This window comes from Coturnix japonica, chromosome 1, assembly GCF_001577835.2.
Source record: "Coturnix japonica isolate 7356 chromosome 1, Coturnix japonica 2.1, whole genome shotgun sequence".
NCBI classification, from domain to species: domain Eukaryota; kingdom Metazoa; phylum Chordata; class Aves; order Galliformes; family Phasianidae; genus Coturnix; species Coturnix japonica.
Window position 1 is genome coordinate 45,350,280 of NC_029516.1, and position 27,865 is coordinate 45,378,144.

Here is a 27,865-nt window from a genome sequence, read left to right on the forward strand (position 1 = left end):
TGTCTGAGACTGGTTACCAGCCACACATAATTTCAAACTGGGGTAAAAATATGATGGCCATGCCAAGGGATGGCAATATATAACTTTCTCTACTGTGGATGCACAGATTTCACAGTAACTGCAGGATTCAAAGCACACCTTAAGAAAAAATAAGAAAATAAATCTGATTCTAATCTTGTTTCTTCCCTACTCATCATGGAACTCGGACCTTGAGGCTTTTGCCAACTCAGTCACTGGTGGGAAAAGCATGACTACTTCCTTATGACTACACCTCATAAGGAAGTGCCTGAACTTGTAGCTACCACACAGGAAATCACCACAAGCTCTAGGTGGCCACAAAATAGTTGCAGAAGAGTGACTGGAGGCAACGACCAGGTTGGCAACTGTGGGAGCCCAGGTCATCTCTTTCTGATACAAGCAGTGTACAAGGCACCTGGCTTTACCCTGGTTTCCTCACCTACGTAAGAGGAATACTGTCTTCCTAAGAAAGGTGAATTGGAAGAACTTGATTCTTACATTCCTTGATACATAGATAACCACCTCCCAAGCCAGAGGAAACAACGAGGTTGTCCACTTACTGAATTAACTGAAGTCCTTTCTCTATGTCTTGTTTTCTCTTCTGTCTCTCCATTACAAGTGCTGCAGAGGAATAAAGGAAAAAGAAAAAAGAAATGAGTTATGACAGCTCTTGCTGGCAGTTAAGCAACAGTATTTTGTGTGCGCTTCAACTTACTACTAACAAAATGTACCAGCCTAAATGCACTGAACACCGAAGCCCATGATTTATCCACACTGCAGATGAAGGACAGCAAGCAGCTCGCTACCCGGTATCTGCTTTTTCTCACATGCCACTGCCAGGATACACAGGCAAAGAGGAACTGCTTCAATTTGAGCTCGCTGCTTAGGCTGCCAATAAACAAAGCAATGGGAACCAACGACTGCCTTCTAGGAAAGGGGGAAAATAAACACTTCCCCTGCACTGGCAGAGATGTCAGGAATTTGTACCTGGACCCTCCCATGATAAGCAATTTTGACCACCGGGACAGACTCAAACTGGTTTACAACATCCTTGCATACCAAACAAGTAATTTATGTGGGGCGTCTGGAATCATATCAGAGAGAGGCACTTGGAAGGAGATGGAATTTCTCACTGTGCTACACATAAAAAGACAGTACGGGACCTCAGCAGCGGATATTTTGTGCTGAAAATCAGTTGACAAGTGCACAAGTGCAGCAGAGACTTGGGAATGCTCACTGGGAGTAGGAACAGGGCTCCAGAATGCTTCTGGGAGTGGGGACCCCCATTCTGCAGTGCTTTGAATCGTGGCCTCAGGGCAACTCAGAGGAATGTTTTCCCACAGGCACACACACAGATGGACAAAAACAGCAAGCTCAAAAGCACTGAAATGAGATAGAACTGAAGACAACATGCATCCACAGCTGGGGATTGCCTCTGAAAAGATTAGGATAAAAACAAAAGTAATTTCTCTTAGAGAGCATTACCACCTGACTTCCTTTCATATTACAGACATCCCTACCAATCTAATGTATCTTACAGTACCTGCAGCATGATCAGCCCAGAATAATGTGAAGGAACCTTTAAGGTACACAAAAATCAATCCTGGCAGCTAAACAAGCCCCTATTGATTATGCTCTGCACTATGCAAAATGCAGAATGGCTGATACTTGCCCTTTACCAGGAAGGGCAGTTAGGCAAAAAAAAAAAGAGGGATGAGATAAAGACCAAGAAGCAAAGGTAGCAGGAGTAAGCAAGGGCTTGAAACTGATATAGTGTTGTTTGTAAGTCATCAGACATTAAATATGAGAGCAATCTGGTCCGAACAGCAGGCAGAAGATTTTAAGCAGCTGTATGTGAAATGGGATGGGCAGCACAGCAAGCAGGGGAATGCCAGAATGCCAGCAGACAAGGTGAGTGATGATCAGTGTCTCTCTAAAGGTTTTCAACAGAAGCAATGGAGAAAAGCTGGTAGACCTCAGCACACCACCACCAGAAGGCCTGGAATGGTTTATAAATAACCTGGATAATGAGCAATCAGGAAAAGAGTAATTTAACAAGGAGACTGTGAGGTTAATACGAACACAGAAGCTACAAGCTGACAGGCTTGAATGGTAGAAAATAAGACAGTCATCTCATTCAGTATTTCTCCTCACACAAAACTGAAAAGACAGAAGTAAGAGAACAGACAAGATGAGGAGAAGTAGGAGATACGTGCACACAGACAGCAGTGAAAGCTGGGGAAAAAAGTCAAGCTTGTCCTCCTGCTCTTCAACATAAGCCACACTGGAGAGAACAAAGAGAACGGAAGGAAAGTTCTGACCCACAGACCTGATGGAAAGGGAGATTATTGGTGACTGTGGGAAGTGGAACGCTGGCTGTTCATCACTAAGCCAATGGCTGCACTCCAAAAACTGTGGCACATCTTCACAGTCGTGTATATCCATACAACTGACACATCACCTTAAAAAGCTTCTGATATACACAGCATGCTTCAACTCTGCTACTGAGCTCAGCCCTTTTCTCAAACTACTACTGCAAGGAGTGAGGAAGAGAAGATCAGTACCAGTTCTATCCTGATCCATTGCTGAACATCTTCTACAGCACGATATGGGCATGTGTTACAACCAGAACTGGTCACTGCTGCTTGCCCACAGAGAGTGACATTCAAACACTGCTGACCAAAAGGTGGAGTGGGACCAAAAGCCTGCAGGAAAAGGCTCTAAAACATCTCCTTCCCACAGTTACCCAACTCCTCTTGCATCCTGGAGTTCCCCTTGTTTTTAATCTCCCCATCAGGGCCATCAGATCCAGCACACCCATTTCCATCTTTGCTTCACTTAGATGGCTTGACCATCTTCACATCCCACAATACCCTGTAAAAGATTTGATCCTTGCTACAAAACTCTCATAAAAAAAAACAAAAACACTTATGTTCCCTGCACGCTGTTTCCTCTCTGCAGTCTGAGCCTCATCTTGCACAGTGAGTGCTTCCCAACACAAGACTCCTCATTGTGTTCTTTAGACACAGGCCACAGGCTCAGTTGCCCCTCTACAGTACTGCATCCTGGTGCTGCCCCACATTCCTCTTTCCTTATAGGTTGGTAGCCAGCCTCCCCTGCTAGCACTCCTTCACACCTTCACATTTATGTCATAACTTCTCACATAGGACTCATCTGCTCACGGCAACACCCTCAAAATGCACACCACATGCCTCTGCCCTAGCAACCTATTTTATCTCTCTCAGTAATAACCTTCTTTCTTCTTTCTTCTTTCTTTTTAATTTGATCTGACCCCATAGCAGCACTTTTCTCCATGTGTTCTTCCCTCTGCACGCTCCAAGGCCATTGCAGATTCCTCTTGCCCTCTCATACACCCCGGCTGCATTCCTGGCAAACTCAGTCTCTTTTTGGTCACTCCAGCATCTTCACCACCATGTCCCACTTGAACATGAGGCCAAACCACACACTCATTATGCCTGTAACCCCAGAGTACAGTCAGCCACCGACACACGCAGTGCTTTGGTTCTGCTGCACACCACACCACAGTTAATGCATAATTAATTTTAAGCACAGAGCCTGTTTAGTTTTTGTTTTCTCGGTCACGTAAATATTTTTAGAAACACAGTAGAAAATACTTCATCAAGCAGTGTGCCTCAACATCCTTTTCTTCCCCAAATCTGTCTGTCCAGACCTGTCTGCTCAAACCATCACCAGAATTAGAATCCAGGATATAAATATCACTACCAAAAAGCTCTTATCATTTCAGTTGAGATGTTTATCCTCTCTAGTCCAGCATCTGGAGAGGACTTTATTCATGGTTTGTCAATGAGTTACAAACTATTTGTCAGACAGAAAGAAAATACTGCAGATTGGCACAAGTTTTCTTGCATTCAGAAGGAAGTACAACCCAGTAAACAGTGACTCAGTCACAAATCAGGTAGATTCAGTCAGTGACAGAATATGAGATGCACAGAAACACTTTAATTTACCTTATCAAGGACCCTGACAAAGCTGAATTCACAGTTTTTCACAGTATATTTCTGTAATAGCAATAAGTTCATACTTGTCTGACTTCTAGGCTTTGATTGAACATTTCAGCCAGAAATGAGCACACGGAAATGCAAGTGGCAGGTTGTAGAGCTCGGTCAGGATCTCAGCCACTGGCTGTGTGCTCTCCTCCATGCAAGTGGCTCCAGGATTTGCTAACCTGCTAACATGAAGTCTTTGGCTGTAATTTGGCCACCATGGTGGTAAAGCAGAACAGGTCAAGCTCTACAGCCCACCACAAATAAGGGCTCCTACTTGTTTCCCGAGGCTGCTCCCTGAGTCTGAGCACTTCTCACAAACAACAGTTTTCAGGATAGAATCATAGAACCACTGAGGTTGGAACAGATCTCTAAGATCATTTAGTCCAACCATCTACTTGCAACCAATACTGCCTATTAAGCTGCAATCCTAATTACCACATCCATATGTTTCTTGAACACCTCCAGGGATGGTGATTCCACCTCCTACCTGGGCAGCCTGTTCCAGGGCGGCATCACTCTGAGAACACACCCTTCCTAACATCCAACTTGAGCCCCCCAGGTACAACTTAAGGCCATTCCCTCTCATCCTATTGCTGCTACCTGGGAGAAGAGGCTGTCCTCACCTCACTACAGGTTGTTGTAGAGAGCAATAATGTCTCCCTTGAACCTCCTCTTCTCCAGACTGAACAATGCCAGTTCCCTCAGCTACTGCTCACAGAACTTCCCCCCAACCAGCCAGGTATGATGACCATATCCAGTCTCCAGTGAGTGTGAGACTAGCCCCAGCTGAAAATAAAAGCAGCCTTCAGATATTTCCCCAGGGCAAAGACTCAAGAGAGCACCCTGGCCCTCAGCACCCCCCTTTTAGCTCTTTTGGGCCTCCCACCTGATGTTTACTGCAGGCTACCTTCCTCTTGCCCCAGCAGCACAGCCTGAGCAATGGGATTACGCTGCCTGCCTGCCTGCCAGCCAGCCAGCCCCTCGGCCACTCACTCAGGGTCTCCTGCCCGCCCAGCTCGTCCTCCCCTGCCTCATTTTAAAACGTAAACATCGAGTCCGATTTCACGGCTCCTGCTCTCCTCCCCCACCCGCAGTACTAGGCCGCCGATCCCCGGCCTCGCGTGGCGGCCACCGCGGGCGGAAGCGCCACCTCCGCCGGCAAGAGCTGCGTAGGGCCGGCGGTGCCTTCCGAGCCCCGCGGAGCTCCACCGGGTGCCCGCACCCCGACATCACCCCACTCCCGGTACTGGCGGGGGAAGACAGCCAGGTTTCTCGGAAAACGGAAAAGAAACCCAAACATACTCTTCCTCCTTCCCCACCCCCCCACCCCCCCTTCGCTTCAATAGAAACCACACATCTCCAGGAGTCGCGGGGGAGGGGGAAGCGACTATACGAAAAAGGGGAAAATATAAATAAAATAAAATAAAATAAAAAATAACCTCCCGCGCTACCCGGAAGCTGCTGAAAACATTAAGAATTAAAATAAAAATAAATAAATACAAAAAGCAGAACCATCTCATTTGATAAACTTTACAAGCCCTAAGGAAGGTGCATTTGGGAAGCTATTCCAGCTGAGATCCTCCGCTGCTCCGCGGGGTTTATACCATACAAGAGGGAGAGCTGCAACCCAAATACAGCCCCAAACACAGCCCTGAAAGCTACGAGCCACAAGCACAATGAACCCCAAGTTCTTCATACAAACCCAAGGGCTTTTCCCCTCGCTATTCACTTTCAGACTACCACATTTTTTCCGGGGGGTGGGATTAGGATCTCTGACAATTTTTTTTTTGCAAGCCCCACATTTTTTGGAAGAAGTGTGGGGGGGGGGGGGTTAACTTCCGAATGTCGCCACTATCATTTCCCCCCACTTTTTCTCTTCTTCTTCTTCTTTTTTTTTTTTTTTTTTTTTTTTTTGCAATTACACAACATTCCATCTATGCAGTCAGCGTTGGAAACCTTTACTTTTTAGTGAAGCAATGTCCAGATTTTCTCGTTTCACAAGTCCACCCCCTCTCCACATACATACACACACACATAAACACACAGACATTCGGTTTAATAATAACAAGAAAATAATCATAAAGGACTCACCTCTCCTCGGGTTCTCTCCCCCACGCTACGTATAACTTTCCTCGATAAATGGTATTATATTACTAGAGGTATTATTAACGTATTATTACTATAAGTAATAATAACAGTAAGTGCTATTTAATTATAGGAGGGAGCATTCTGGTTGTGGATCGGCTGCCCCTGCAGCTCCCTCCATGTGCCTCCTGAGCTCTTTACTTTCATTTCCAGGTCTCTCGCTCTGCTCGCTCGCAGCCGCACCAGCAGAGAAAATGCCTCCCGCATATCCTCTGGGCCCTAGAGGCTACCGCTTCCCACAGCCTACACGCATGCAGCTTTCCCTCTTTTCTGAGATTCTTTAAGTCAAATTCGGCTTAAAATAATAACAGAGCACTGAAATATTTGAAGCTCTGTTCTTGATTTTAATGCAACATTTTTAATGATTTATTCAGTCCAGAATAATGCATTTACTGCATCCTACACTGCTGAGGGCTTCCCTGAAAATAACATCTATACACATGAACCTTCCTGTGGAAATGAAAATGCTGTGTGCGTGTATAAAATATTAATACTATTGCATTACATATTGTTGCATATTATACAAAAGACATATATATAACTTATATACACATAAAAATTTAGGCATCTTTTTGGCATTAAATGCTTGGCTTGTTCTCATCTCAAACCCTTCAGTGTTTCTGGAAAATGAACTACACTGCCACAACGCCCCACATAATAGCACCATGATAAAAGGTCGTTAACATGGAGGTACACAGATCACCTCAGATAAAGGTTTCATCCCTCCCCACCAGCTGCAATGCCATTAACTTCAAATATCCCTCTGCAATGAGCATTATGCTTGGCTCCCAACCTATACCTCCTGGTAGGATGGGTTCTCCACACCCTGAAGACTTCTGGCTCCCATCAGGTCATCATTTCCAGACTGACACCAGTTTAAATTATCCGCCTTTTTCCACATGCAGTCTGGGACATGTTTACTCCTCAGTGCTTCACTCTTCTATTTACCATGACCCAAAACAGTCTCACTTAGTGATCTGCAGGAAAGCATCTCAGGTAATACTCAGGTGCAGGTAGAAGGTATCATCCAAAACGTATTAAAACCTCTTAGTATTCAGAATACTTTAATCAGAGGAGGAAATACATGATGATAGAGATACTGACTTTGACCTGTAAGGCTACACTTGTAAGGAGAATTAATTTATGGACGTATGCTGCAATAGCACAGCACACCTTCACTGCAATACGCCTGCAGCCACTATTAAAGGTTTTATCCCCAACCCTTTGGCTCAGCCAGTATTTGGGAGACAGAGGAAAGAATTAGATACACTGGATACCATCCTGTTTATTGCTCTAGGCTGTGATTGTGGGAATCAAATGTTGTTTCTGCATTTAGAACAAAATATGAATATATAAGTGAAGAAATTTGTAGTTATTAGGTAAAAATCATAGTTATAAAGACTGCAGCTCCTGTCTGTCCAGCGATCTGAAATAAAACTACTTTTTGGTGCTGGACAAATAGGAACTGAGTGATAAAAGATCCAAAGAGGATAAGTTAAAATAACAATATAACCGTATAAACTAGCAATAATATATGATTTAACGTTTTTGTTGTATACACTGTAAAACCTACAAGTCATGCCATACCTAAGGATGTGCCTGGAGAGATATGGGAAGGACTGGAATCACCCCCCCCCCAGGCTTTTTGTTTAACGACGGTCTCTGGGACAGAATGAAAGAAGCTTTGAAGGAAATCAACATATCAATGCGATAAGAGTACCGAGACATCTTGGAAACAAAACCAGCGGGATGGCGACTGACTATCACAAGATAACGCGGGAATCAACAAATGTCGGAATGTAATGCAAATCTCGGGTAACATTGTAACCTGTAATACCCAACCAAAGGGGAGGGGGAAGAGGAAAACATATGGGAGAAAAGGTATAAAAACTGTAACATCATGTCCATAGGTGCGCTTCTGCCATTGGGGCGCCCGCCATTGCAATCGCGAATAAAAACTGCTTTTATCAGAGATACCGTCCTGATCAAAATTTATTGAGGATATTTCCAACATGATGAGCTGACAAGTGCCACATTCCTTACTCATGCAATGGCAGCTATGAAAGTAATGCCTCTTATTTTATGATGCTGGCCCATGACATCAGAGGTGGATGTTGGCGGTATGGCAGTAGAGGTTGAACCTTCCCACCAATACCCTGTTACATTTTGCTGCTGTGTGGCACTTGGCAGCAGAGGGTCAGGCTGACAAAATGGAGTCTGACGTGTAAGTATGTATGGAGCACATACACCCCCATCGGTAGGACTACATATCCCAGCGTGCCCCGCGGCCCTGCCCACGAGCGCCGCGTGCGTCACGCCGTCGAGCGGCCGTCACGCGCGGGGCGGCACTTTGTGACGCGGAGCCGCGCAGCCAATGGGAGCGCGGAGAGCAAAACTGCCGGCTTTCAAATCCTCCGCCTCCGCCCGCCCCTCCCCCACCCGCGACGGCGACGGCGACAGCGACGGCGGCGAGAGGCGGCCCCGCGCTGACTGCAGCTCGGCCCCTCTGCGACCCGCACCTGGTGGAGGCTGCCAGGTGAGGTCGGGCGGCGGTCGGGGACGGCCGGGAGAGGGTCGTGAGAGGGTCGTGAGGGAGCGGTGCCTCTCGGGGCGCTTGTCGCGACGCGGAGCCTCGTGGGGGACGGCTCCGCGCGTGGCCCGTGGGCCTCAGGAAACCCCACCCCCAACCGCTCCCTCTGCGGGCCGGCAGCGTGTGGGGACGGCGCTCGTCAGGGGGCAGAGGGCAGGGAGGGGGACGAGGAGGATAACCTTGGGCTGTCAGCAGGCGTGTTTCCTTCCCCTGTTTTGCCACGAGTACTTAGTAACTTTGACATTTCAATGTTTTTCCAAAGGTTTTCTCGTGGAAGATCTGGCAGCATAAGAGCCCTCGGGTAGGTAAGAGGTTGGGTGCGGCCAACGTTTGCAATAAAACGTGCTGCAGGATGTGCTGGGGAGTTGGTGTGCTGGAATTAGGGAGCTGTCCCTGCTTAGGAAATAAAAAGGAGGAAATCTCAGGAAGGGAAAAGGAAAGGTGTGAGTCCGTTGGGTATAGAAGAACCTCGTGGTAAACAGAACTCTGCTTTCGTCTTGCCACCCAGGCTGCATCAAAAGGATCATGGCCAGCAGGGCAAGGGAGGTGATCCTGCACTTCTGCCCTGCGCTGTGAGACCTCACCTGGAGTGCTGCGGCCACATGGGGAGTCCTCAGTGCAGGAGAGACATGGACCTGTTCGAGCATGTCCTGAGGAGGGCCACAATAATGATCTAAGGGATGGAATACCTCCCTGTGAGAGAGAAGATTGAGAGCCGGGGCTGTTCAGCCCTGAGGAGGCTCTGGGGAGACCTGAGAGTAGCCTTTCAGTGTCTAAAGGGGGGATACAAGAAATCAGGGAACAAACTCTTTAGCAGGGTCTGTTGTGAAAGGATAAGTGGAAATAGTTTCAAACTGAAAGAGAGAAGGTTTAGACTAGATATAAGAATAAAGCTGTTTTTGATAAGGGTACTTGAAGTGCTGGATCGGGTTGTCGTGAGAGGTGATGGATACCCTGTACTTGGAGACATGCAAGGTCAGGCTGGAGGGGCTCTGAGCACCCTGATGAAGCTGTGGGTATCTCTGTCCTTTGCAGGGGGGTTGGACCAGATGGCTTTTAGGGTCTCTTCTAATGCAAGCGATTCTATGATTTAAACTGTAGGGTGATGAGGTATTATAAAACTGAAGAGTGAAGTAGGTGATCAGACTGACTGCTGGAAACTATCTAATTTCTGTTCTTTGTGACCAATATGGCTGGGGGACATCTTCTCTTTCTCCTTTTTCATTGGATTGACAGAGGTTGGGAGCATCCATTGCCAGTTGCACAATGTCTTTGACTTAGAGTCAGTGCAGTGAATTATTTGAGCCTCTTTTCATCAGCAGCATCTACCTGGGAGGACAGTCATCCTCAAAAGGTGGTGCTGATAAACCTTGGAGATGTTTTATCTTCTGTGTACCAAATGCTGAAGTGAAGAGAAGCTCTGCCCTGGGAACACTGAAAACAAATACTTTAAAATGGCAATCCTTGGAATGGCAGAATGTGAATTTGCTGTGGAAGCAGTAGTTCGGGACACAGACCTCAGTGGTTAAAGTGGCGTGTGCTGCCTTTTGGGATAGGAAAGGGGTGATTCTTCTGGATTTCCTGGAACCCAGACAGACCATCAACTCTGATGCTGCATTATGATGCTAACTAAGCTACAGGCATGAGCTTCCTGAGTCAAGCCAGAGAAGAAGGCAACTTTTCTCTTGCAGTATGATAGCACCAGGATCCATACCACTTTGAAGACCATAAAACACATTGCCAGTCTTGGCTGGGCTGTGCTACCACACCCACTCTATAGTCTGCTTCTGACTTCCCTCTGTTTTGACTGATGGACAATGGACTCAGTGGCAACGTTTTCTCTTTCATTTCATTTTCATTGTGGCGATGCTGTCATAGCAGTTGACAGCCAGCATGGCTTCACCAGGGGAAGGTCATGCTTAACTAATCTTGTGGCCTTCTATGATGGAGAGACGGCATTGGTGGACGAAGGGAAGGCGACCGATGTCATTTACCTGGACCTGAGCAAGGCCTTTGACATGGTCCCCCATCACATCCTCATCTCCAAATTGGAGGGAAGTGAATTAGATGGGTGGACAACTAGATGGATAAGCAATTGGTTGAAAGGCCGCAGACAGAGGGTGGTGGTCAATGGCTCTATGTCCAGGTGGAGGCCGGTAACGAGCGGTGTCCCTCAAGGGTCTGTCTTGGGACCGGTGCTCTTTAACATCTTTATTAATGACATCGATGAGGGAATGGAGTGCACCCTCAGCAGGTTTGCTGATGACACCAAGCTGAGTGGTGCAGTCGATACGGTGGAGGGAACGGATGCCATTCAGAGGGACCTTGACAGGCTGGAAAGCTGGGCTCGGGTGAACCTAATGAGGTTCAACACGGCAAAGTGCAAGGTTTTGCACTTGGGCTGGAAGAACCCCAGGCACCTGTACAGGCTGGGAGGAGTGGTCCTTGAGAGCAGCTCGGCAGAGAAGGACCTGGGGGTCCTGATGGACGAGAGACTCAACATGAGCCAGCAGTGCGCTCTGGCAGCCTGGAAAGCAAATGGGATCCTGGGCTCCATCAGGAGAGGGGTGGTCAGCAGGGAAAGGGAGGTGATTGTCCCTCTCTACTCTGCTCTTGTGAGGCCCCATCTGGAGTACTGTGTCCAGGTGTGGAGCCCTCAGTACAAAAAAGACATGGAGATTTTGGAAAGGGTCCAGAGGAGGGCCACGAAGATGATCAGGGGGCTGGAGCACCTCCCCTATGAGGACAGGCTGAGGGAGTTGGGTTTGTTCAGCCTGGAGAAGGTTGCAGGGTGACCTCATTGCAGCCTTTCAATACCTGAAGGGAACTTACTCCCAGGAGGGGAGTAAACTCTTCGAAAGGGCTGACAATGGCAGGACACGGGGAAATGGTTTTAAGTTGAAAGAGGGAAGATTTAGGTTGGATGTTAGGGGAAAGTTCTTTACTAGGAGAGTGGTTAGGCCCTGGAACAGGCTGCCCAGGGAGGTTGTGGATGCCCCGTCCTTGGAGGTGTTCAAGACCAGGTTGGACGGGGCCCTGGGCAACCTGATCTAGTAAAGGTGTATGTTTGGTGGCCCTGCCAGGCAGGGGGGTTGGAACTACATGATCCTTGAGGTCCCTTCCAACCCGGGTCATTCTGTGATTCTGTGATCTCCACTGGTGCTGATTTTCTGGGTGTGGCATGTAGGCTCTAGTTCATCACTGGTGAAAATGTGTAGCTAATGATGCTTTTGTTGAAAAACAGTGTTTTGTAGCTGAGAATTTCCTCTGTCAAATGGAGTTATTGTGTTCTTTGTATCTGTTGTAGTGTCCATAGAAATAAAAAGGAGGCCTTACTTTCAGAGCAAGCTACATACAACACACATGATTTCTCAGCAACTCTGTGGTTCTGGAACTCCGCTGACTTAGGCACTATTGGGGATATCGCTGAAAAGGAAAAACAGTTATGTTTGTTCTGGCTGGGTTTGGAGAACAGGAGAAAAACAGTGCAGCATGTATTACTAAGGGGTGGGGGTAGGGGACACTTCTACATCTTAATTGTAGAAGTGTTGTGCCCAAGACTAACATCTTAATGTGGCCTTTTCCAGTAGCTTTAGCTATTGGTTATTTGGGAAGTGTAACAACTTCATCAAAACCCAAGTCACTTCAGTACTGGAAGAACCAACACTGTCTGGCTTTGAAATGCTAATCTAGCTTGGTTGTGGTAAGTGAGCTATGGGGAGAACAGTAATGACACTGAATACTCAATTAGGTACCTCAAGAAATAATACCTGCACACGGTGATTATAAAGATGATTACTAATGCAGATTAAGTATTATAGTTCGTCTTTTTGATGGTGACCATTTGTTTTAATTGACAGCTCTTAACACTGGGAAAGCAGAAAAATGGCATCGGAAGACATTGCTAAGCTTGCAGAATCACTTGCCAAAACCAAAGTGGGTGGAGGACAGTTGAGCTTCAAAGGCCAGGGCCTTAAACTCAACACGGCTGAAGATGGTAAGAGAAAATATACATTTAGATCAACATTTCTGCCATGTGAAAAAACAGCATGTTTTTCAGGGATATAATGTGGTATACTGTCTACCTCTTTTACTGACTGTAGTGATGCTTTTTATATGCCTTATTAATAGTGCAAAACCACTGAAATTTTAGGAAAGAGTCTGGGTGTGTCAGTGACAGGAGAGAGCCTGCAGCCTGCACCTTTGCCTTGAATAAGAGTATTCCAGAGTACAATTGTTCCACTCTGCCACGTTTAGTAAATGGGCATCTATTTATGCCAGTCAGTGGGAACTTATTCCTCTTGATGTGGTGCCCGTTGCCATCATATTTTAGGCCTTTTTGTCTTTGTTGATGCCTGCATTCCTAAACTATGTGAATCAAACTTATATAGTCATCCTCATATTTGTCAAGGTAATAATAGAAGTAAGTCATGAAAGAAGAGAGAGGATGATGAATGGAGAGCATTCTCTCCAGTGATCTGACACTGTAGCTGTGTTCTCCATTGCTGTTTCAGGATTGTCTCAGATAGTGTTACTCAGATGTTTTGGCTAACTGTAGAGTGTAGCAAATACTTCTTTCTCAGTGTGTTACTGTGATATCTAAGATGGTAGTAACAAGTCCCAACAAGACTGTATTTTTTTCCAGCTGAAGAAGTGATCAAACAAATTGAGGAATTTGATGGCCTGGAAGCATTGCGTCTGGAAGGCAACACCGTGGGTGTGGAGGCAGCAAAGGTTATTGCCAAAGCCTTGGAGAAGAAGCCAGAGCTCAAGGTGAGACCTTCAAGCAGATGGTGGGGGCAGAAAAAGTTTTGCAGAAACACTGAAGGCCTGTCTGTGCTCTTCTTTCTGGAACCTGCCTTGAGTTAGCCCCAAAGCTTACTTTGTTCTTCCAGTGGTAAGAATAACCATATGAAAATATAGCAGAACTTGGAGGCTTTTAGACAGTGGGAGGAGCACTTCCTGTATACTTAACCGTTCCTGTTCAAAAGGCTTCCAGTCTTAAAGCTGGGAGACTGTGCAAGAAAGAGCATCTCTGTGTAAGCAACATCTATAGACAAAGACCTGTGGCCACAAAACAAGTTTTAATGGCAAAGCTGAAGAATGATCAGATCTTCTGCAAGTGATGTTTCATACAGTACCTGAATAATAAAGGAAATGATGGAGGATATGTGCCAGAAGGTTTTTCTGTGTCCAAGCCATGTTTCCCTAGTTCTCTTCTAGCCTAATGTTAGAAGGATGCTGTGCTTCTAGAAGCACTGCTCTTTGCAAGAGAGGAATATGAAACATTGATCCACCCACTTGAGGCTTTTCAAGTCAATTCAGATCGTTGAGCTCCATACCTTAGTAAAATATATGTTCCTGTCCTTCAGTTTCCTACTGTTTTTTCTGTTGGTAGTTTTCTCAGCAGAAAAGAATTCCAGCTCAAGCAACAATTCTTATATACTGCTATTTACAATATGCATTTCAGTGGCTTAGCATCCTTCCAAGAGAGCAGCTGTAGTATTAGTTGTCACAGTTCCTTAGCACAATCAAATGGAGAGGCCACAGCAGACTATATTAAGCTGTCCATACTAATGTAATGCATCTTGTATGTGTAAATTTCTGTACAACTGTGTCCTAAATATTTTTCATGGCTCGTATCTGCATGTTTCTTATTTTAGAGGTGTCATTGGAGTGACATGTTTACTGGGAGGCTAAGATCTGAGATCCCTCCTGCTTTGGTAAGTAAAAATTTGATCTGAGACTTCCAACTAATATAACTTATTTTCTCACCTGTCATACTTTTTGTGGGAGTGTATTTCTGAGACTCAGTGAGTTTTTCTCTATACTGTTAACACTAAGTGTCTCAGAATAAGTAATGTGTTTTTAGCTCCTTCTGTATGAGCTGGAGAAGTGTTGATAAAAGGCCAAATGCAGTTCTGTATTAGTGAAGAAGCTTGTCCCTTGGGAAGACATCTCCATGATCCAAAAGGTAGTATGGGAACTGAGCTTTCAAACAAAAGCATATGGCTTTTTCTTCCAATAGCACTGCAGGGCTCCCCCTTGAGCAAGAACATGTTAAACTGGAAGAAATTCACAAAATATTTCTTTGAACAGTGTAGAGAGGAAACACAAGTTGAAAAGATGTATGTTTAACCAAATAAGATGGGATAGTTCTTGGTGACTTCCTTGCAGTTATCTTTAGCTTGATTTGCATAACTCCTGCTCTGGCTTTAGCTATGAAGTTATATGTCTCCGTGCAACTTTGCATCCTCAAAATGGAATTTTTCTGCAGCATCACTGTCAGTAACAGTCAGACCACTCCTTGCCCTCACCCCTGTCACCTGTTTCCCTGCAGATCTCTTTGGGGGATGCACTCATCACTGCTGGAGCCCAGCTGGTGGAGCTGGACCTGAGTGACAATGCCTTTGGGCCAGATGGCGTGCGTGGCTTTGAGGCGTTGCTGAAGAGCCCTGCCTGTTACACCCTGCAGGAACTCAAGCTCAATAACTGTGGCATGGGCATTGGTGGTGGCAAGGTAAAGGTGATCTCCTTGTTGGGGATGAGATCAGAGCCAGTACTTGATTTCAGACTTCCCTACACAGAATCACAGAATGACTGGGGTTGGAAGGGGTCTTTGGTGGTCATCTAGCCCAACTTTCCTGCTCAAAGCAACCAGACCAGGTTGCTCAGAGCTGTATCTAGTCAGGTTTTGAGTATCTCAAAAGATGAAGACTTCACATGCTCTATGGATAATCTACCCCAGTGTTTGACAACCTGCACAGTAAAAAGTGTATGGTTTTTTTTGTATGTGTGTTTTTAAATGGAATTTTCTCTGCATCATTGTGTGCACATTTGTCTGACACTGCCGTCTTTACAACCACTTTCTCCCATGGCAACCCAGTAGGCTTTCTTGTCTGCAAGTGTATGTTGCTACTTTATGGTCTAATTCTCAGCCATCAGGATTCCCTGTTGTTTTGGGTTGTTTTTTTCCTACTAAGTTGTTTTGCTATTGTTTGGTGCCCAGCATGTGCTTCTACACAGGGCTGTTTCTCCCCAGGAGCAGGAATTGGTGTCTTCCTTTGATCTTCATGAAAATCTTCCTGCCCCACTTCTCCAGTCTGTCATAATCCCTTCCCTTTGTGTTTGTACTGACAAATTCCTGAAGTATAATAAGCTCACCTGTTTTTCCATGGCAGGAAAACAGGTCTGCGTTAAACTTCAGATTCCATGTCAAAAGAACTAACATCCTTGGATGTGAGAAAGCCAAGCCAGGCACTGAAGGATGCCTGTTCAGTGAAGCAAAAAAGCAGGACTGACTGTCGTTATTGCTAAGACCCATTCATTTACATGCTTACTAACCAAATGTAACTGGGATCAATGTGTTCTACTGCAAAATTACCACTTCTGTCCTGGGGACTATACATGCAAGTGTTACAGTAGCAGATTTCTTGTATGACATATTGTAGAAGTAAGTGTATTTTGGCAGTGGCTGAAGTATTATTGCTTGAGAGTTGGATACACAAAACTTTTGGGCCCCTTCATAGTTAAGTGGTGAGGTAGTATAAACTAAACTACCTTTCTGCTTCCTTTAGATATTGGCTGCTGCCCTGAAAGAGTGTCACAGGAAATCAAGTGCGCAGGGCAAGCCTCTTGCTTTGAAGATATTTGTGGCTGGTAGAAATCGTCTGGAGAATGATGGTGCCACTGCGCTGGCTGAAGCCTTTGGGGTAAGTATCAAACCAGATCTTGACAAGAAATGGGAGAAAGGTATAATTAAGTGCTAATGTTAAAGGTAGCACACACAGGGCTCGTCATGGCTTGGAAACAATGGCTGGCTGTCATGTCGCTTGAAGAAACAATGCTCTTTGCTGCTGAGACTGGAGTCTTCAACGGGTGTGATTAGAATGGATGACTGAATGTTTGTGTGACCTAAGTTTCCAAGCACGTAACTAGTTGCTGTGTCGAGTAGTTACCTGAAGGAGAAATAGGTATCTCCTTAGTAAATTGTTGGTCCTATTTCTGCTTAATTTTACTAATGGACATTGTCTGGTACTGGGATAGATGGAGCAAGTGATTCAGTACTGGTTATTTCCTTGCTTAGCTGCTTAGTCAACTGTCAGGAGCAAGCTGCTATTTTTGCCAGCATCATCCTGTGAGAGCTCAGCTTTCTGTAGCTGTTGCTGATCAACTTTCACTTTTGTTGAAGGAAGTCCCTTGTGTTTGGTGCCACCTACATCTCTTTGCTTTCCTCCATTGCTGCTAAAAATGTCTTTTGAGTTATAGTGCACATTGTAAAGTGTGTTAATGATGATTTTGCAGCTTAGAAGTTGCTCTTTTTTTGTAGGGGTCTTTCTGGATGTGATTGTTGACTAACTGGTAATCATAGCAAAAATAAGACTTCTTAGGTACTTAAGAGACATGTAACAAGGTGATTCAAGAGGAACTGAGACTGAATGATTCTTCTAAAAATAGGATTAATTACTGTGTTTTGTGGTATGCACGTGGGACCTTGCGTTGTTAGGGGGCTGTCTTGGTTTTAGGTGGGTAGCGAGTGACTGCATTGCAACTAACATATTTTTCTTCTCTTCTGATGTAGTAAATATCTTTTATCTCAGCCCATGATTTCTGTTTTGTTTTCAGTTCTTCCCCCACATTCCATTTGGAGGGAGAGTGAGCAAATGGCTGCTTGGTGCTGAGTTGCCTTTTAAGTTAGACTAGAATAGGTGTTCATACTACTTTTCTTATGCATCTGCTTTTGTATCCAAAGGAATTTGTAGATCTTAATGACAAAAATATCATAACTAGTGATTTTATTTTTTTTTTCTTGGTTTGTTTGAGGGTTTTCTAACCTCAAAGTGAGAACTCTTGTTTTGAGGTATCTAGAACAGGCATACTAGCAGGAAGCTATCCATAACTTAATTAGATGCTTGCCACGAGCCTTATATTTCACTTAGATTTGTGGTATAATTGCTGCTATGTAATTATGTGTAGAAGAGCTAATGGACTTCTGACTTGCAAGAAATCGATTTTGAGCAAATCCTAAAGAATGGTGCCCTATATTCTGAAGTTGAAATGTCTTCTAACAGCCTTTTTTGTATCTGCATCCTTTTGCAGATCATTGGGACTCTAGAAGAGGTCCATATGCCACAGAATGGAATCAACCATCCTGGCATCACAGCACTGGCCCAGGCCTTTGCTATCAATTCATTGCTTAAGGTTATAAATTTGAATGACAACACCTTCACAGAGAAAGGAGCTGTGGCCATGGCAGAGGTGAGTTGTTCCAAGACAAGACAACCAGTTGATTTGTTTTACACCTTCCAGTCTCTTAAAATGTAGTTAGTTAGCAGCAGCCTGTGGGTTGGTGCAGCCGCATGCCACAGTGAGGTGGGAAGGATGACCTTCCAGAAGTGATATTCACATTTGACTTGTATGTCTGTACGTACTGTCAACTTTGTGTTATCTTGCAGACTCTGAAGGCACTTCGGCAGGTTGAAGTGATCAACTTTGGAGACTGCCTGGTGCGTTCCAAGGGTGCCCTTGCTATTGCTGATGCTCTTAAAGAAGGACTTCATAAATTAAAGGTACTGCCTTCTGCTGTTCAGCTTTGAGTTTCTTTTGAAAATGACTTGTTTTCTGTCTTCATGTCCTTTCTCCTATTGATACTGATTACTTTAAGGTGGTTTTCACCTCAATAGCTATATGCCTGTAACTGAAAGTGAGTTGTAGATTAGTGACGTCGCCACATCCACAGGGGGCTATTCTGTGTGAAGGTGTACCAGTAATGTGATTAGGCTCCGCTTCATGTTTTTTAAGCAGCTGGTTCAGCTTAGCGATTGCTCTTCAGAAAGTCTGATAATGAAAGTATCTGCTTTTAGAACCTCTGAGAGTCATGAGAGCAGACTGAGATATCCCTCTTCCCAAGTATCTTGTCACCTCTGCATCATTTCAGCATTCATACAGTTGTTGTCTTTTCTTGTTTTGGGGATGTATCAAGGGATCAAGTAGTTTTTTTTTCTTGGCAGTCCCATCACTTCCTGTATCAATATTTAAACTTCACTGGCATTGGACTTAGACCTGTCTGAAATATTGTCAAATCAGTAAAATAAGTAAACTAGAATCTCTAGAAACACCTGTCCAGGGTCACAGCTGCACTGGGATAGATGCTGAACACCATTTCTATTCTTGGAAGCTTATAGACAAAGCCAGAAATCCAGCAGAGTGCTAATGTTTATCTGTGTGTATGCATCTGGTACAGAATTTGTCTCACTTGTTGTGAGATCCATTGTTCAAACTTCTACTGCTTCCACCAGAATTTATTCCTGAGTTTCCCAGATAAACTGAAGTAAGAATTCTAATGGGACTATCTGTGCTAGCAGTTGGAAATTAAACCCTTTTCTCTTCCGGAGCAGAAATGGTTAAGGGAGAGTAGTATGAAGCAATAGTAGCTGATTCATTGTGTTCAAGAATGACTTCCCTTCTGTTGTTAATATTAAATCTCAGTGACAGGATTGGCAGAACGTGATGTGAAATGGTGGGGGATGGTATAGTTTGCCTTTAGAAGGCTTTAACTTGAAGTGTAAATATTAAAAGGCAAATGTGCATTCCATTCACTATAGCAGCTACCCTTCCTCAGTAAGATTTGGTGTGCGAGTTCTGACCTGGTCATGTGACTGGCAGCTGGGCTCTGCTGGTGTACAGTCTGCTTAGAAACTAAAATCTTCAGTTTTTGGAAGAAGGTGACACAAAAGGACTGTCCCTGCTACCCCAGCAGGCTGGACGTGCTGCTGAATCCCAGGGCAATGTGACAAGATGAGAGGAAATTAAGGAGCTAATGCTCCTTTCTGCCTTGAAGTGGTTCCAGAATTCCTCCTGTTGATTCTTTAAGGGATGCCTCTTGAGTAGGTGAAGCTGATTGTTAAGGGCTGAAACAGATGCTACCTTTTAAGTGAGCAGTCATAATAATGTGGTCTTTGTGGCTGTTTCACTTAAGTGGTTGCTTTTAATGATGGTATGTTTCAAAATATTTTTAAGTGAGATAGAGAGATGTCACTTTACCAATTAAAAATCTGTTTTTGTGAAGAACCTTTTCAAATGAGAATCTTTCCAGAAAGTTAGTGAGCGTGTGAAGTTTGTGGGGATGATGGACATTATGGGAATTATGTAAACAAAGGGTTTTTTGCTTCTTAGGAACTGAATTTGTCCTTCTGTGAGATCAAACGAGATGCTGCCCTGTCTGTAGCTGAAGCTATTGAAGATAAGGTAGAGCTGGAGAAACTGGATCTCAATGGTAAGTAAACTTGGTAGGTAAAAGTCTGATCCCAGCTAGAAACTGCTAGGAAGAGTGGTTACAGTATCACCTGTGCTAGGATTACAATTTCTAGCATTTAGGAAATGGTTATGGGGGAGTAGCTGAATTTGGGTGATGCTGGGACAGGAAGTGGTTAGATTCTGAAAGCAGTCTTAAACCGTGGACTCAGCCAGTTGTTAGAGTCAGTAGCTTCAGCTTAAACAGCTGTTTGATTCTGCATCGCTGCCTCCAAGGCTTGATGTAGAAATTACTGATGTTATTTTTTAATTTGTACAGATATAGATAAAAATCTATAACAGTGTTCCCAAGAACAAGCTTGTGTGCATCTTCTAAATGTGTTCCCTTCTCCCCTGAATCCAGGTAACTGCCTGGGAGAAGAGGGATGTGAGCAACTGCAGGAGATTCTTGAAGGCTTCAATATGGCAACTGTGCTGGGATCGTTGAGGTAGGCAGGGCACCACAATTTAAATGAGAAGTTTTCTACCAATTTTTATCAACGCTTACTTTGTTTAATGTAAGAACTGTAACGCTGCAGCTGGATGTTGGTCTGAGTGTGCTGTGGAGTGCTGTGAAGGGATTCTGTAAGCAGAATAAGCCTTGTACCTCATTTTTGTTGATGGAATTAACTTGGCTTCAGTTACTGACTATGTTCCAGGCTCTTTGCTTACCACTGTCAACTGGATGACTGAAGTCTCAAGGGGTCTCATAGTGTTCTGTAGATGAAGGTGTATTTCTAACACTAAGTCTTGAGAGGCTGCTTTTTTGTTCTTGGAAAAATTGAATAACAGTATATTGGAGTGGCAAGTATGTAATTAATGTAATATGTGAACTGTCCAACTTCAGTGATGATGAAGGGGAAGAGGAAGAAGAAGAGGAGGAGGAGGAGGAGGAGGAAGAAGAAGAGGAAGAAGAAGAGGAGGAGGAAGAGGAACAGCTGAAGGAAAGAGGACAGGGAGAACAGGACTCAATGACTGCTAAGATAATTGGTGCACAGGTAAGTTTAGTTCTGGATGCATTTGTTTCCTTACTGGAGAAGAGCTAAGGAGGAAACAAGATTTAGAGTGAGTTTGCAGTGCTGGCAGGAGTTCACATTCCTGCGTGGATTGGCTCTTTGGTAATGGGCAGGAAGACAGCGTGCGGAAGATAAAGAAAATGGGTGACTTGGCAACCTGCTTTGTTAAAGGGTGCATGTGCACACATGTATAGTGGTAAAAGCTGAACAGCCATTGTGATAGACATGGGTAGAAAAAGTCTTCCCATCTTTGGAGTATGGTAAGAACCTTGCATGTGCACTGCCATGCAGTCACGCTAGCTATTGTGTCTGTTTTAACTCCAGCCTCATTCCAGCCTTAAACAGTTTACAAGTAGAACAAATTCTCACCTGATGTGCCTTTGCAAGTCAGACCTATATGCCTTTGCTGTACCAATTTATTTGTTTTTAAGAGTAAACTTGAGGTGGATTCTGCCTGTTTCAGGATTCAACTCCAGCGCCATCTCCTCCTGTGGATGTTGCCACATTCCTTGCTTTCCCATCACCAGAGAAGCTGCTGCGGCTAGGGCCAAAGTGTTCTGTGCTGATAGCTCAGCAGGTAGGTGAACCAGTGGTTTGCTGCACTTGAATCTCTCTCAGGATCATTAATCCCCAGAAGTGGTAGCTTTCTCTCCAGTCCTAGACTTGCTTCTTCTTCCTGGTGACTCTGAGTAACCTCATAGAAGCAGATGGTGCATTTAATACTTAAACTGGCACCCTAGATGTTTTACACAGAATAACGTTGTTTCTTATGTCTTGTAATGTGACCAAGGCAAAACTGATGTCAGTCAGCTGGAGGCTGTATTTCTTGCCTTGGCAGAGATCCATCTTCTTTATTTGGCTACCACTTAACTTTTTTTTTCCTTGCCTTTCAGACAGATACATCTGATGTAGAGAAAGTAGTTACAGCTCTCTTAAGGATATCTTCAGTCTTCAAAGATGAAGCCCCAGTAAAAACAGCAGTGCATGAAACAACAGGTGACTGGACCTTTCTTCACCTAAGGGTGCAATGCAATGCAAAGCAAAGGAAGGCCTCTGTAGGCTGGGTATTTGATTGGTTGACTCTGGTAGCAAGAAACCCCAGATTACAAAGTACCAGGCTGTGCCATGCTGTCGTGTGGAGTTGAAGTAAAGGCTTGTTCTAAATCATAGAATCACTCAGGTCGGGAAAGACCTTAATAATCATCGAGTCCATCCATGACCTAACCATACTACCCTATCTAACAGCCCTCCACTAAATCATGTCCCTGAGCACCACACCCAAACAGTTTTTAAACACATCCAAGGATGGTGACAACCACCTCCCATTCCAGTGCTTAACAACCCTTTCTATAAAGAAGTTTTTCCTGATATTCAATCTAAACTTACCCTGGTGCAACCTGAGGCCATTTCCCCTCATCCTGTCACCAATAAGAAGAGATTTGCCCTGCTCTCACTTTAAGTACCTTTCAGATATTGGAAGAGAGCAATAAGGTCTCCCCTCAGTGTCTTTTTCCCCAGACTAAACAGCCCCAGTTCCCTCAGCCTCTCCTCATTTAGCACATTCTCCAAACCTTTCACAAGCCTTGTTGCCCTTCTTTGGACCTGCTCCAGCATCTCAATGTCCTTTTTTTGTACTGAGGTGCCCAAAACTGAACACAGTACCTCAAGGTAAGGCCTCATCAATGCTGAGTACAGGCACCAGATGACTTCCCTAGTCCTACTCACCACAAAAAATGGAGAGCAGGATGTATGTGTTTCCTTAAGCGCGCTTGTGCATGTATTGCTTTGTTAGCTCTTCCTTACTACCCTTGCTCTGTAGGGAAAAGTAGTACCTAGTAATTGCTTTCCTTCTAGAAGAGTAACTAGGAGTTGATGAAGTCCCTAGTTAAGGATCCACACTGCTCTACAGCCATTGTAGTGGGTTGTTCACTCCAAGAAACTAGAACAGTCAGAAGTCAAGATGGTGCCTTCTCTACCTTGTAGACAAGAAGGGATAAAGCACTGGTTTGCCCACAGCTAGCTGCAAGATATTGATCCCAAGGAAGCATGGGGAACAACTGAACAAAGGAATGAGAAAAGAGTGAGGACTTGGCTTCAAAAGAAAGGTGAAATCTTGCTGGCCTTTACATTTCAAGCCTTTAAGTCTTGCTGTTCTACTTCAACTAATGATGTTTTTATGTGTATACGCACAAGTGCTTGCAAGCTCAAATGCATTGAGTAGAACATCTCATGGTGCATAGAATGGAGATGAAGCCGCATTTGAAACTTGACCATGGGATTTTGTGTTATTTTCTGTTCCACTTAAACCCTGGTATCAGGCCTTATACTTAAGGACAGGATCATCTCTGGTGTGGTTTCAGAGATTCTACCTAATTCCTGGGGAAACAGACCGGCAGATTACATCAAAATTCCTTCAGCAGATGATGGATATGATCAGTTGTGATCTTAATTTTTTTTACAGAGCCCCTTTCTTTATTGTTTAATGTGATGTGTTTCTTTTTTAGATGCCTTGATGAAAAAAGCCTTCTCTTCCGCCACGTTTAATTCAGATGCATTCATCACAAGACTCTTGATCCACATGGGGCTACTTAAGGTGAGGAAGCAGGAAAGAGTTAAGTTGCGGTCTGCTTAGGCTGTCAAAAACCAGTCTGGTTGGGTTTGGGGGGGGAGGGGGGGTGGGTGGTAATTATGTTACCATGGAAACAGCTGGGTGCCTGTGCATGCCTAATGCCCAGGGACAATAGGAGTCTGCAGGACCGGCAAAAATTGCAAGATTGCATTGGGATGAAGGTGGTGTCAGCAATTTGTGCCTCTTCTGTTCAATGTGCTCTGCATTCTCAGACATCCCTTAAAGGTAGGGGGGGAGGGGGTCATGCTGCTGGACTATAGACTTCTACATATGTCTGTTTCAACACAACACACCAACGCTATGTCCAAGTGTCTGATGTGTAATGTCATTAACTGAGGTTCTTTAGGGAACTTTCTAGTAGCATATCTCAAACAAATATCCAACTTCTCATGTTTGGTCAGTAGCATTTAACTGCACTCTGGTTTCTCCTTGCATCAATCTAGTGTCAAATACATCTTTATGTGGAATAAACTGATGGAAGCCTGTGAACCACATCAGAATATGTGTAGTGTTACCTTCAGTGAGATACCTTGGGGAGAGGTTCTGTCTGCAGACGTAAACGTTTTTGCCTACTCGGGCAACAAGGATCAGTTTATCTCAAGACCTAGAAACTGAAAACGGTAGCTTGGATGAAGATGATTCTAAGCTGCAGAATGTCTTTATTCTAGCAGCCTGCTCTTAATTAAGTTTATAAATCCCCTGTAATATTCAGTTCAGGGAACAGAAGGCTGTTAACGTGCGAGTCACATCTGAATGTCCTTAAAAATCCTTTTAGCCTGTCCCTCTGTAGATTCAAATTGGACCAAAACTGAGCATCCCTCTTCACAAGTCTACAGAACCCAGAATGTCTTTCTGCTCTGCATGATGCTTGTTTTGGGCACTGCCACGTAGCTCATAACCCATACAGAAAATAATGGATGTATGAAGCACGAAGCACAGACCTGTGCTCTGGAAGAGCTATGGCAGGGAAGTCGTATGGATAATAAAGGCCTCAAGGATGAGCCAGCCACTTGTTGTCAGGCATGTGGGGAGAGGGAGCGACTTCATAACTTTGTGTCCCACATAGGTAGAAGCACAAGAGCAACAGATATCCTTAGCACCGTGAAACATAAGGTCACATACCCAGAAATGCCTGCCTAGCTCCTGTCTACAGAATGAAGAGATTTGTAGGATGGCAGTGGAAAAATTAATGAAAGCAATATAAAAGATGGGCATGTAGGTCAGCGTCGTGTTAGGAGCAAGAAGAATTTCTGCACTGCGTAAGCAGGAAGAGGAATTGTGATAACTTTGCCTTATTCATGAGTGTGAGACCAGTGCTGGGAACAGTGCATCAGGTTCTGGACGTATCCCCACAGAGAGCTGGAGGCGGTATAAATATGAGCTACAGAATAATGCAAGAGAAGATGGTGTAATTAAGGCAACTTGGTTCTTGATAAAATCAAGTAGAATTCCACTTTGACACAGAGCCTCGGAGGTTTGGCTGTTCTGTTTGCACGTTCATTACTTCCTTTTCTCCACTGCTGATGCAATCAGTGAGTAATATTTAATTGATATATACTCGAATATCCGCAATGTGATGACATTTCAGATGTTGGTGCAGGGAGGATATAGGGGTGGCCACCTTGGTCTTGAGGAACATCATGCTTAACACAGTGAACAGTATTTACTACAGTGTACGAGGGTGTTTCATTCTATAGGGAGTTCATTGCCTTGGTCAGCTACAATGAATCAGATAAAGCAGTGACTGATGCTTGATTTCCATCTTGTCTTTTTCTCAGAGCGAAGAGAAGATCAAAGCTGTCCCGAGCCTCTATGGTATCCTTATGACTTTGAACCATATGGTCCAGCAGGATTATTTCCCTAAATCCCTGGCTCCAGTTCTCTCTGCTTTTGTCACAAAGTGAGTATGGTTCTCGTTGTGCCATCTTCTTTCTCTGTGAGAGGAGGTGTAATGGAAGGTTAATAACTTACATGTGAACTACTCTGTTAAAGCCTGCTGATTATCTATTCTAAAATCAAGGATTAATAATTTGGCCCTCTATCTTTCTTATTTCAGTATGCAATGTTTAGGTAAGCAAGTCTTAAACCTCAGGAAGGAGCAGAGGAAAGCTAAGTGGCTGTGAACAGAGGGGAGAAATAGTCCGGCACTGTCCCAGTGGTGAAAACCACCTGAAATCCATTTGGCGTTTGGTTGCTGCCTGTGCAGCACAGACTGTGCTGTGTGGGGTCAGAACAGCTTAGTGGGCTTCAAGGATAAGGCTTAAGCCTTCCTGATTTTTTATGGTGTGAGGAATATGCAGAAGCTTGAAATCTTGTGGTGATGAAGGGCAGAGACCCCAGAGAGCTGGGATTGGTACAAACCGTAGGTAAGAGGGATTTAGTCAAATACTCCTAGTCAGCCTTCCCTTAGCTCTGCTGGGACTAGAAGCAGGCTGTTATGAGATGAGGATTTTTGCAGGTGATGTGGCTGGAGCTGTGAAAGCTGATGCATGGCAGTGGTACATCCAGCAACCAGCCATGCTGACAGCGGTTCTGGAAAGTGAACCAGTGTAACTATGTCACTGCAGGAGCAGTCCTCCTCTGTTTTGTAGCAGTGATGTTGTGGGCAGTGCTCTCTGTCCAAAAAAAGAATGAAACTGGGGTATGGGCTGTGAGCGGCATCCATCTTATCTGGTGCTCGCTGTCCTTATTTTCCCTTCTGGACACAAGAGGGAGCAACAGGCAACTTAATTCCACAGCAAGGGGGAAACTCCTTAGTGTTAGAGCAGGTTTGGTGCTAGGGGTGGCTGTGATTGGCACCAGCTTTTTAGTGTTTCCGCTCCCAGAAATGGGACGCTGCCTCAGGTGCCCTAAACCCAATCTGTATGGAAAATTCCATTGCAGAGAGGGAAGGAGAATTCTCTTCCCACCTACTTCCTGCTGCCAGAAATGAGGCACTTGGCTGCAGGGAGGAGCAGCCTGCTGCCCATCTTTGTACCTCTGGATATAAATGTTCTGATTGGTGGCAGCTCTCACCCTGTCTCAAGCTCTGCAACAGGAGAGAAAATTGTTTGCAGCATGCTCTGAATGGGGAGCAGTGATCAGGGGGAGAACTGATGGGAAAAGATGTGTAGGGTGTTGGGCACGTGAGCCCCTTGTGTTTGAGGTAGCGTTTATTTGGGCACTTACAGTCTATCACAGTGCGATTTTGATGCTTTACTCATGTAACTATCTTCTTTCTACAGACCAAACCGTGCTCTGGACTCCTGTTCCTTCGCCCGCCACATGCTTTTACAAACCCTCCACCAGCTGTGAGAGGCTCAGCTGTGCCCTTCCCTCCCCACAGGACCATCCTCAAGCAGAGATGGCAGCAGATCTCGGAGCCCACACAGACGTGCTGTCTTTCATTTGCTTTTTGGCCCTGCTGGAGGTCTATCCTTCCTTCCGCTTCCATAAACTTGGACAAATCCTGCTGCTTATTTTTACTTTTTAACGTTGTTATGAAATGACTCCCTGATCTGTGGGGCCGATGCTCATGCTCTGAGCTCAGCACGAGCTGAAGAGTCACCCTCCATTTCTGTACGTAGCATTGGCAATGCTGTGCCGAGGTGAACGCAGAGCTTGGAAGCGCTCATCAGGATCAACCCCTGTGCATTTTATGTATTAGACTGTGCAGGAGGACAGCTGTGCTGCCGCTGCTTCTCCAGCTGCTGCCTCAGTGGGGCAGGGTCTGCTCCCCATCCCTTTTTCTTTCAGACCCATTTATTGAAGGCGCCGTGTAGCCAATCTGTACTTTAGGGTACTATTCCCCTGCTACTGTGGCTTGGAGTGTCTGTGTAGTGTGGCTGACCCGGCTGTCCATTGCTTAAGGGAGCAACCATATTTTCTTTGTAACTTTCTTTTTTGTCACTGCCTGTGTAGTTTTCCTTTTCCCTTCCCTATCTAAATAGACTCAGTCTGTAAATGAATACAATCCGTGAAATCCATGTGAAATATGTGTTCCCTTTCTCCTTCTGTCCTACCTTTGGAACGGTGGGACTGTTCACGTGTTTGAAAGCTGAGCGCAGGTAAGAGCACAGCATTAGGGCAGCAGTGATGTTCCTCGGGTAGGAATCCCCCTTGTTCTTGTGCAGAAGGAGTGGCAGGAGGTGCCCCATATGTTACACTG

The 27,865-nt window shown here is 44.9% G+C and overlaps 2 protein-coding genes and 1 long non-coding RNA gene across 11 annotated transcripts in view; 2 read left to right on the forward strand and 1 right to left on the reverse strand.

Moving 5' to 3' along the window:
• Window positions 1-6,574, reverse strand: part of ZC3H7B (zinc finger CCCH-type containing 7B) — a 40,473-nt gene extending 33,899 nt beyond the window's left edge. For 6 of the 9 annotated variants that reach the window (XM_015860918.1, XM_015860874.1, XM_015860858.1 and 3 more), the window contains exon 1: window positions 579-639. In XM_015860918.1, the coding sequence (XP_015716404.1) occupies window positions 579-631 (53 nt within the window). In that variant the 5' untranslated portion in view covers window positions 632-639. Of the gene's footprint in view, window positions 1-578; window positions 640-5,748; window positions 5,779-6,137 lie in introns of those variants that run through there. The other 3 variants (XM_015860901.2, XM_015860883.2, XM_015860892.2) reach the window with 2 other exon arrangements.
• A 2,113-nt stretch (window positions 6,575-8,687) lies between these two features.
• Window positions 8,688-10,372, forward strand: LOC116653424. Its single transcript, XR_004307239.1, has 2 exons — window positions 8,688-8,727; window positions 9,044-10,372. It is a non-coding gene; the product is annotated as an uncharacterized LOC116653424 (long non-coding RNA).
• A 2,272-nt stretch (window positions 10,373-12,644) lies between these two features.
• On the forward strand, window positions 12,645-27,683 carry RANGAP1 (Ran GTPase activating protein 1). Its single transcript, XM_015860845.1, has 15 exons — window positions 12,645-12,778; window positions 13,427-13,554; window positions 14,445-14,504; window positions 15,122-15,301; window positions 16,359-16,493; window positions 17,881-18,039; window positions 18,237-18,350; window positions 19,957-20,056; window positions 20,438-20,522; window positions 20,921-21,071; window positions 21,553-21,666; window positions 21,983-22,085; window positions 23,594-23,682; window positions 25,497-25,618; window positions 26,943-27,683. The coding sequence occupies exons 1-15, from the start codon at window positions 12,667-12,669 to the stop codon at window positions 27,010-27,012; spliced, it is 1,722 nt and encodes a 573-aa protein (XP_015716331.1). The 5' UTR covers window positions 12,645-12,666; the 3' UTR covers window positions 27,013-27,683.
• Window positions 27,684-27,865: the final 182 nt, after the last annotated feature.

Coding starts and splice junctions, on each gene's coding strand:
- RANGAP1 (XM_015860845.1), top strand. CDS start 12,667: ATGGCATCGGAAGACATTGCTAAGCTTGCAGAATCACTTGCCAAAACC. Junction 13,555..14,444: donor AGAAGAAGCCAGAGCTCAAG/GTGAGACCTTCA, acceptor TTCTTATTTTAG/AGGTGTCATTGGAGTGACAT. Junction 15,302..16,358: donor TGGGCATTGGTGGTGGCAAG/GTAAAGGTGATC, acceptor TGCTTCCTTTAG/ATATTGGCTGCTGCCCTGAA.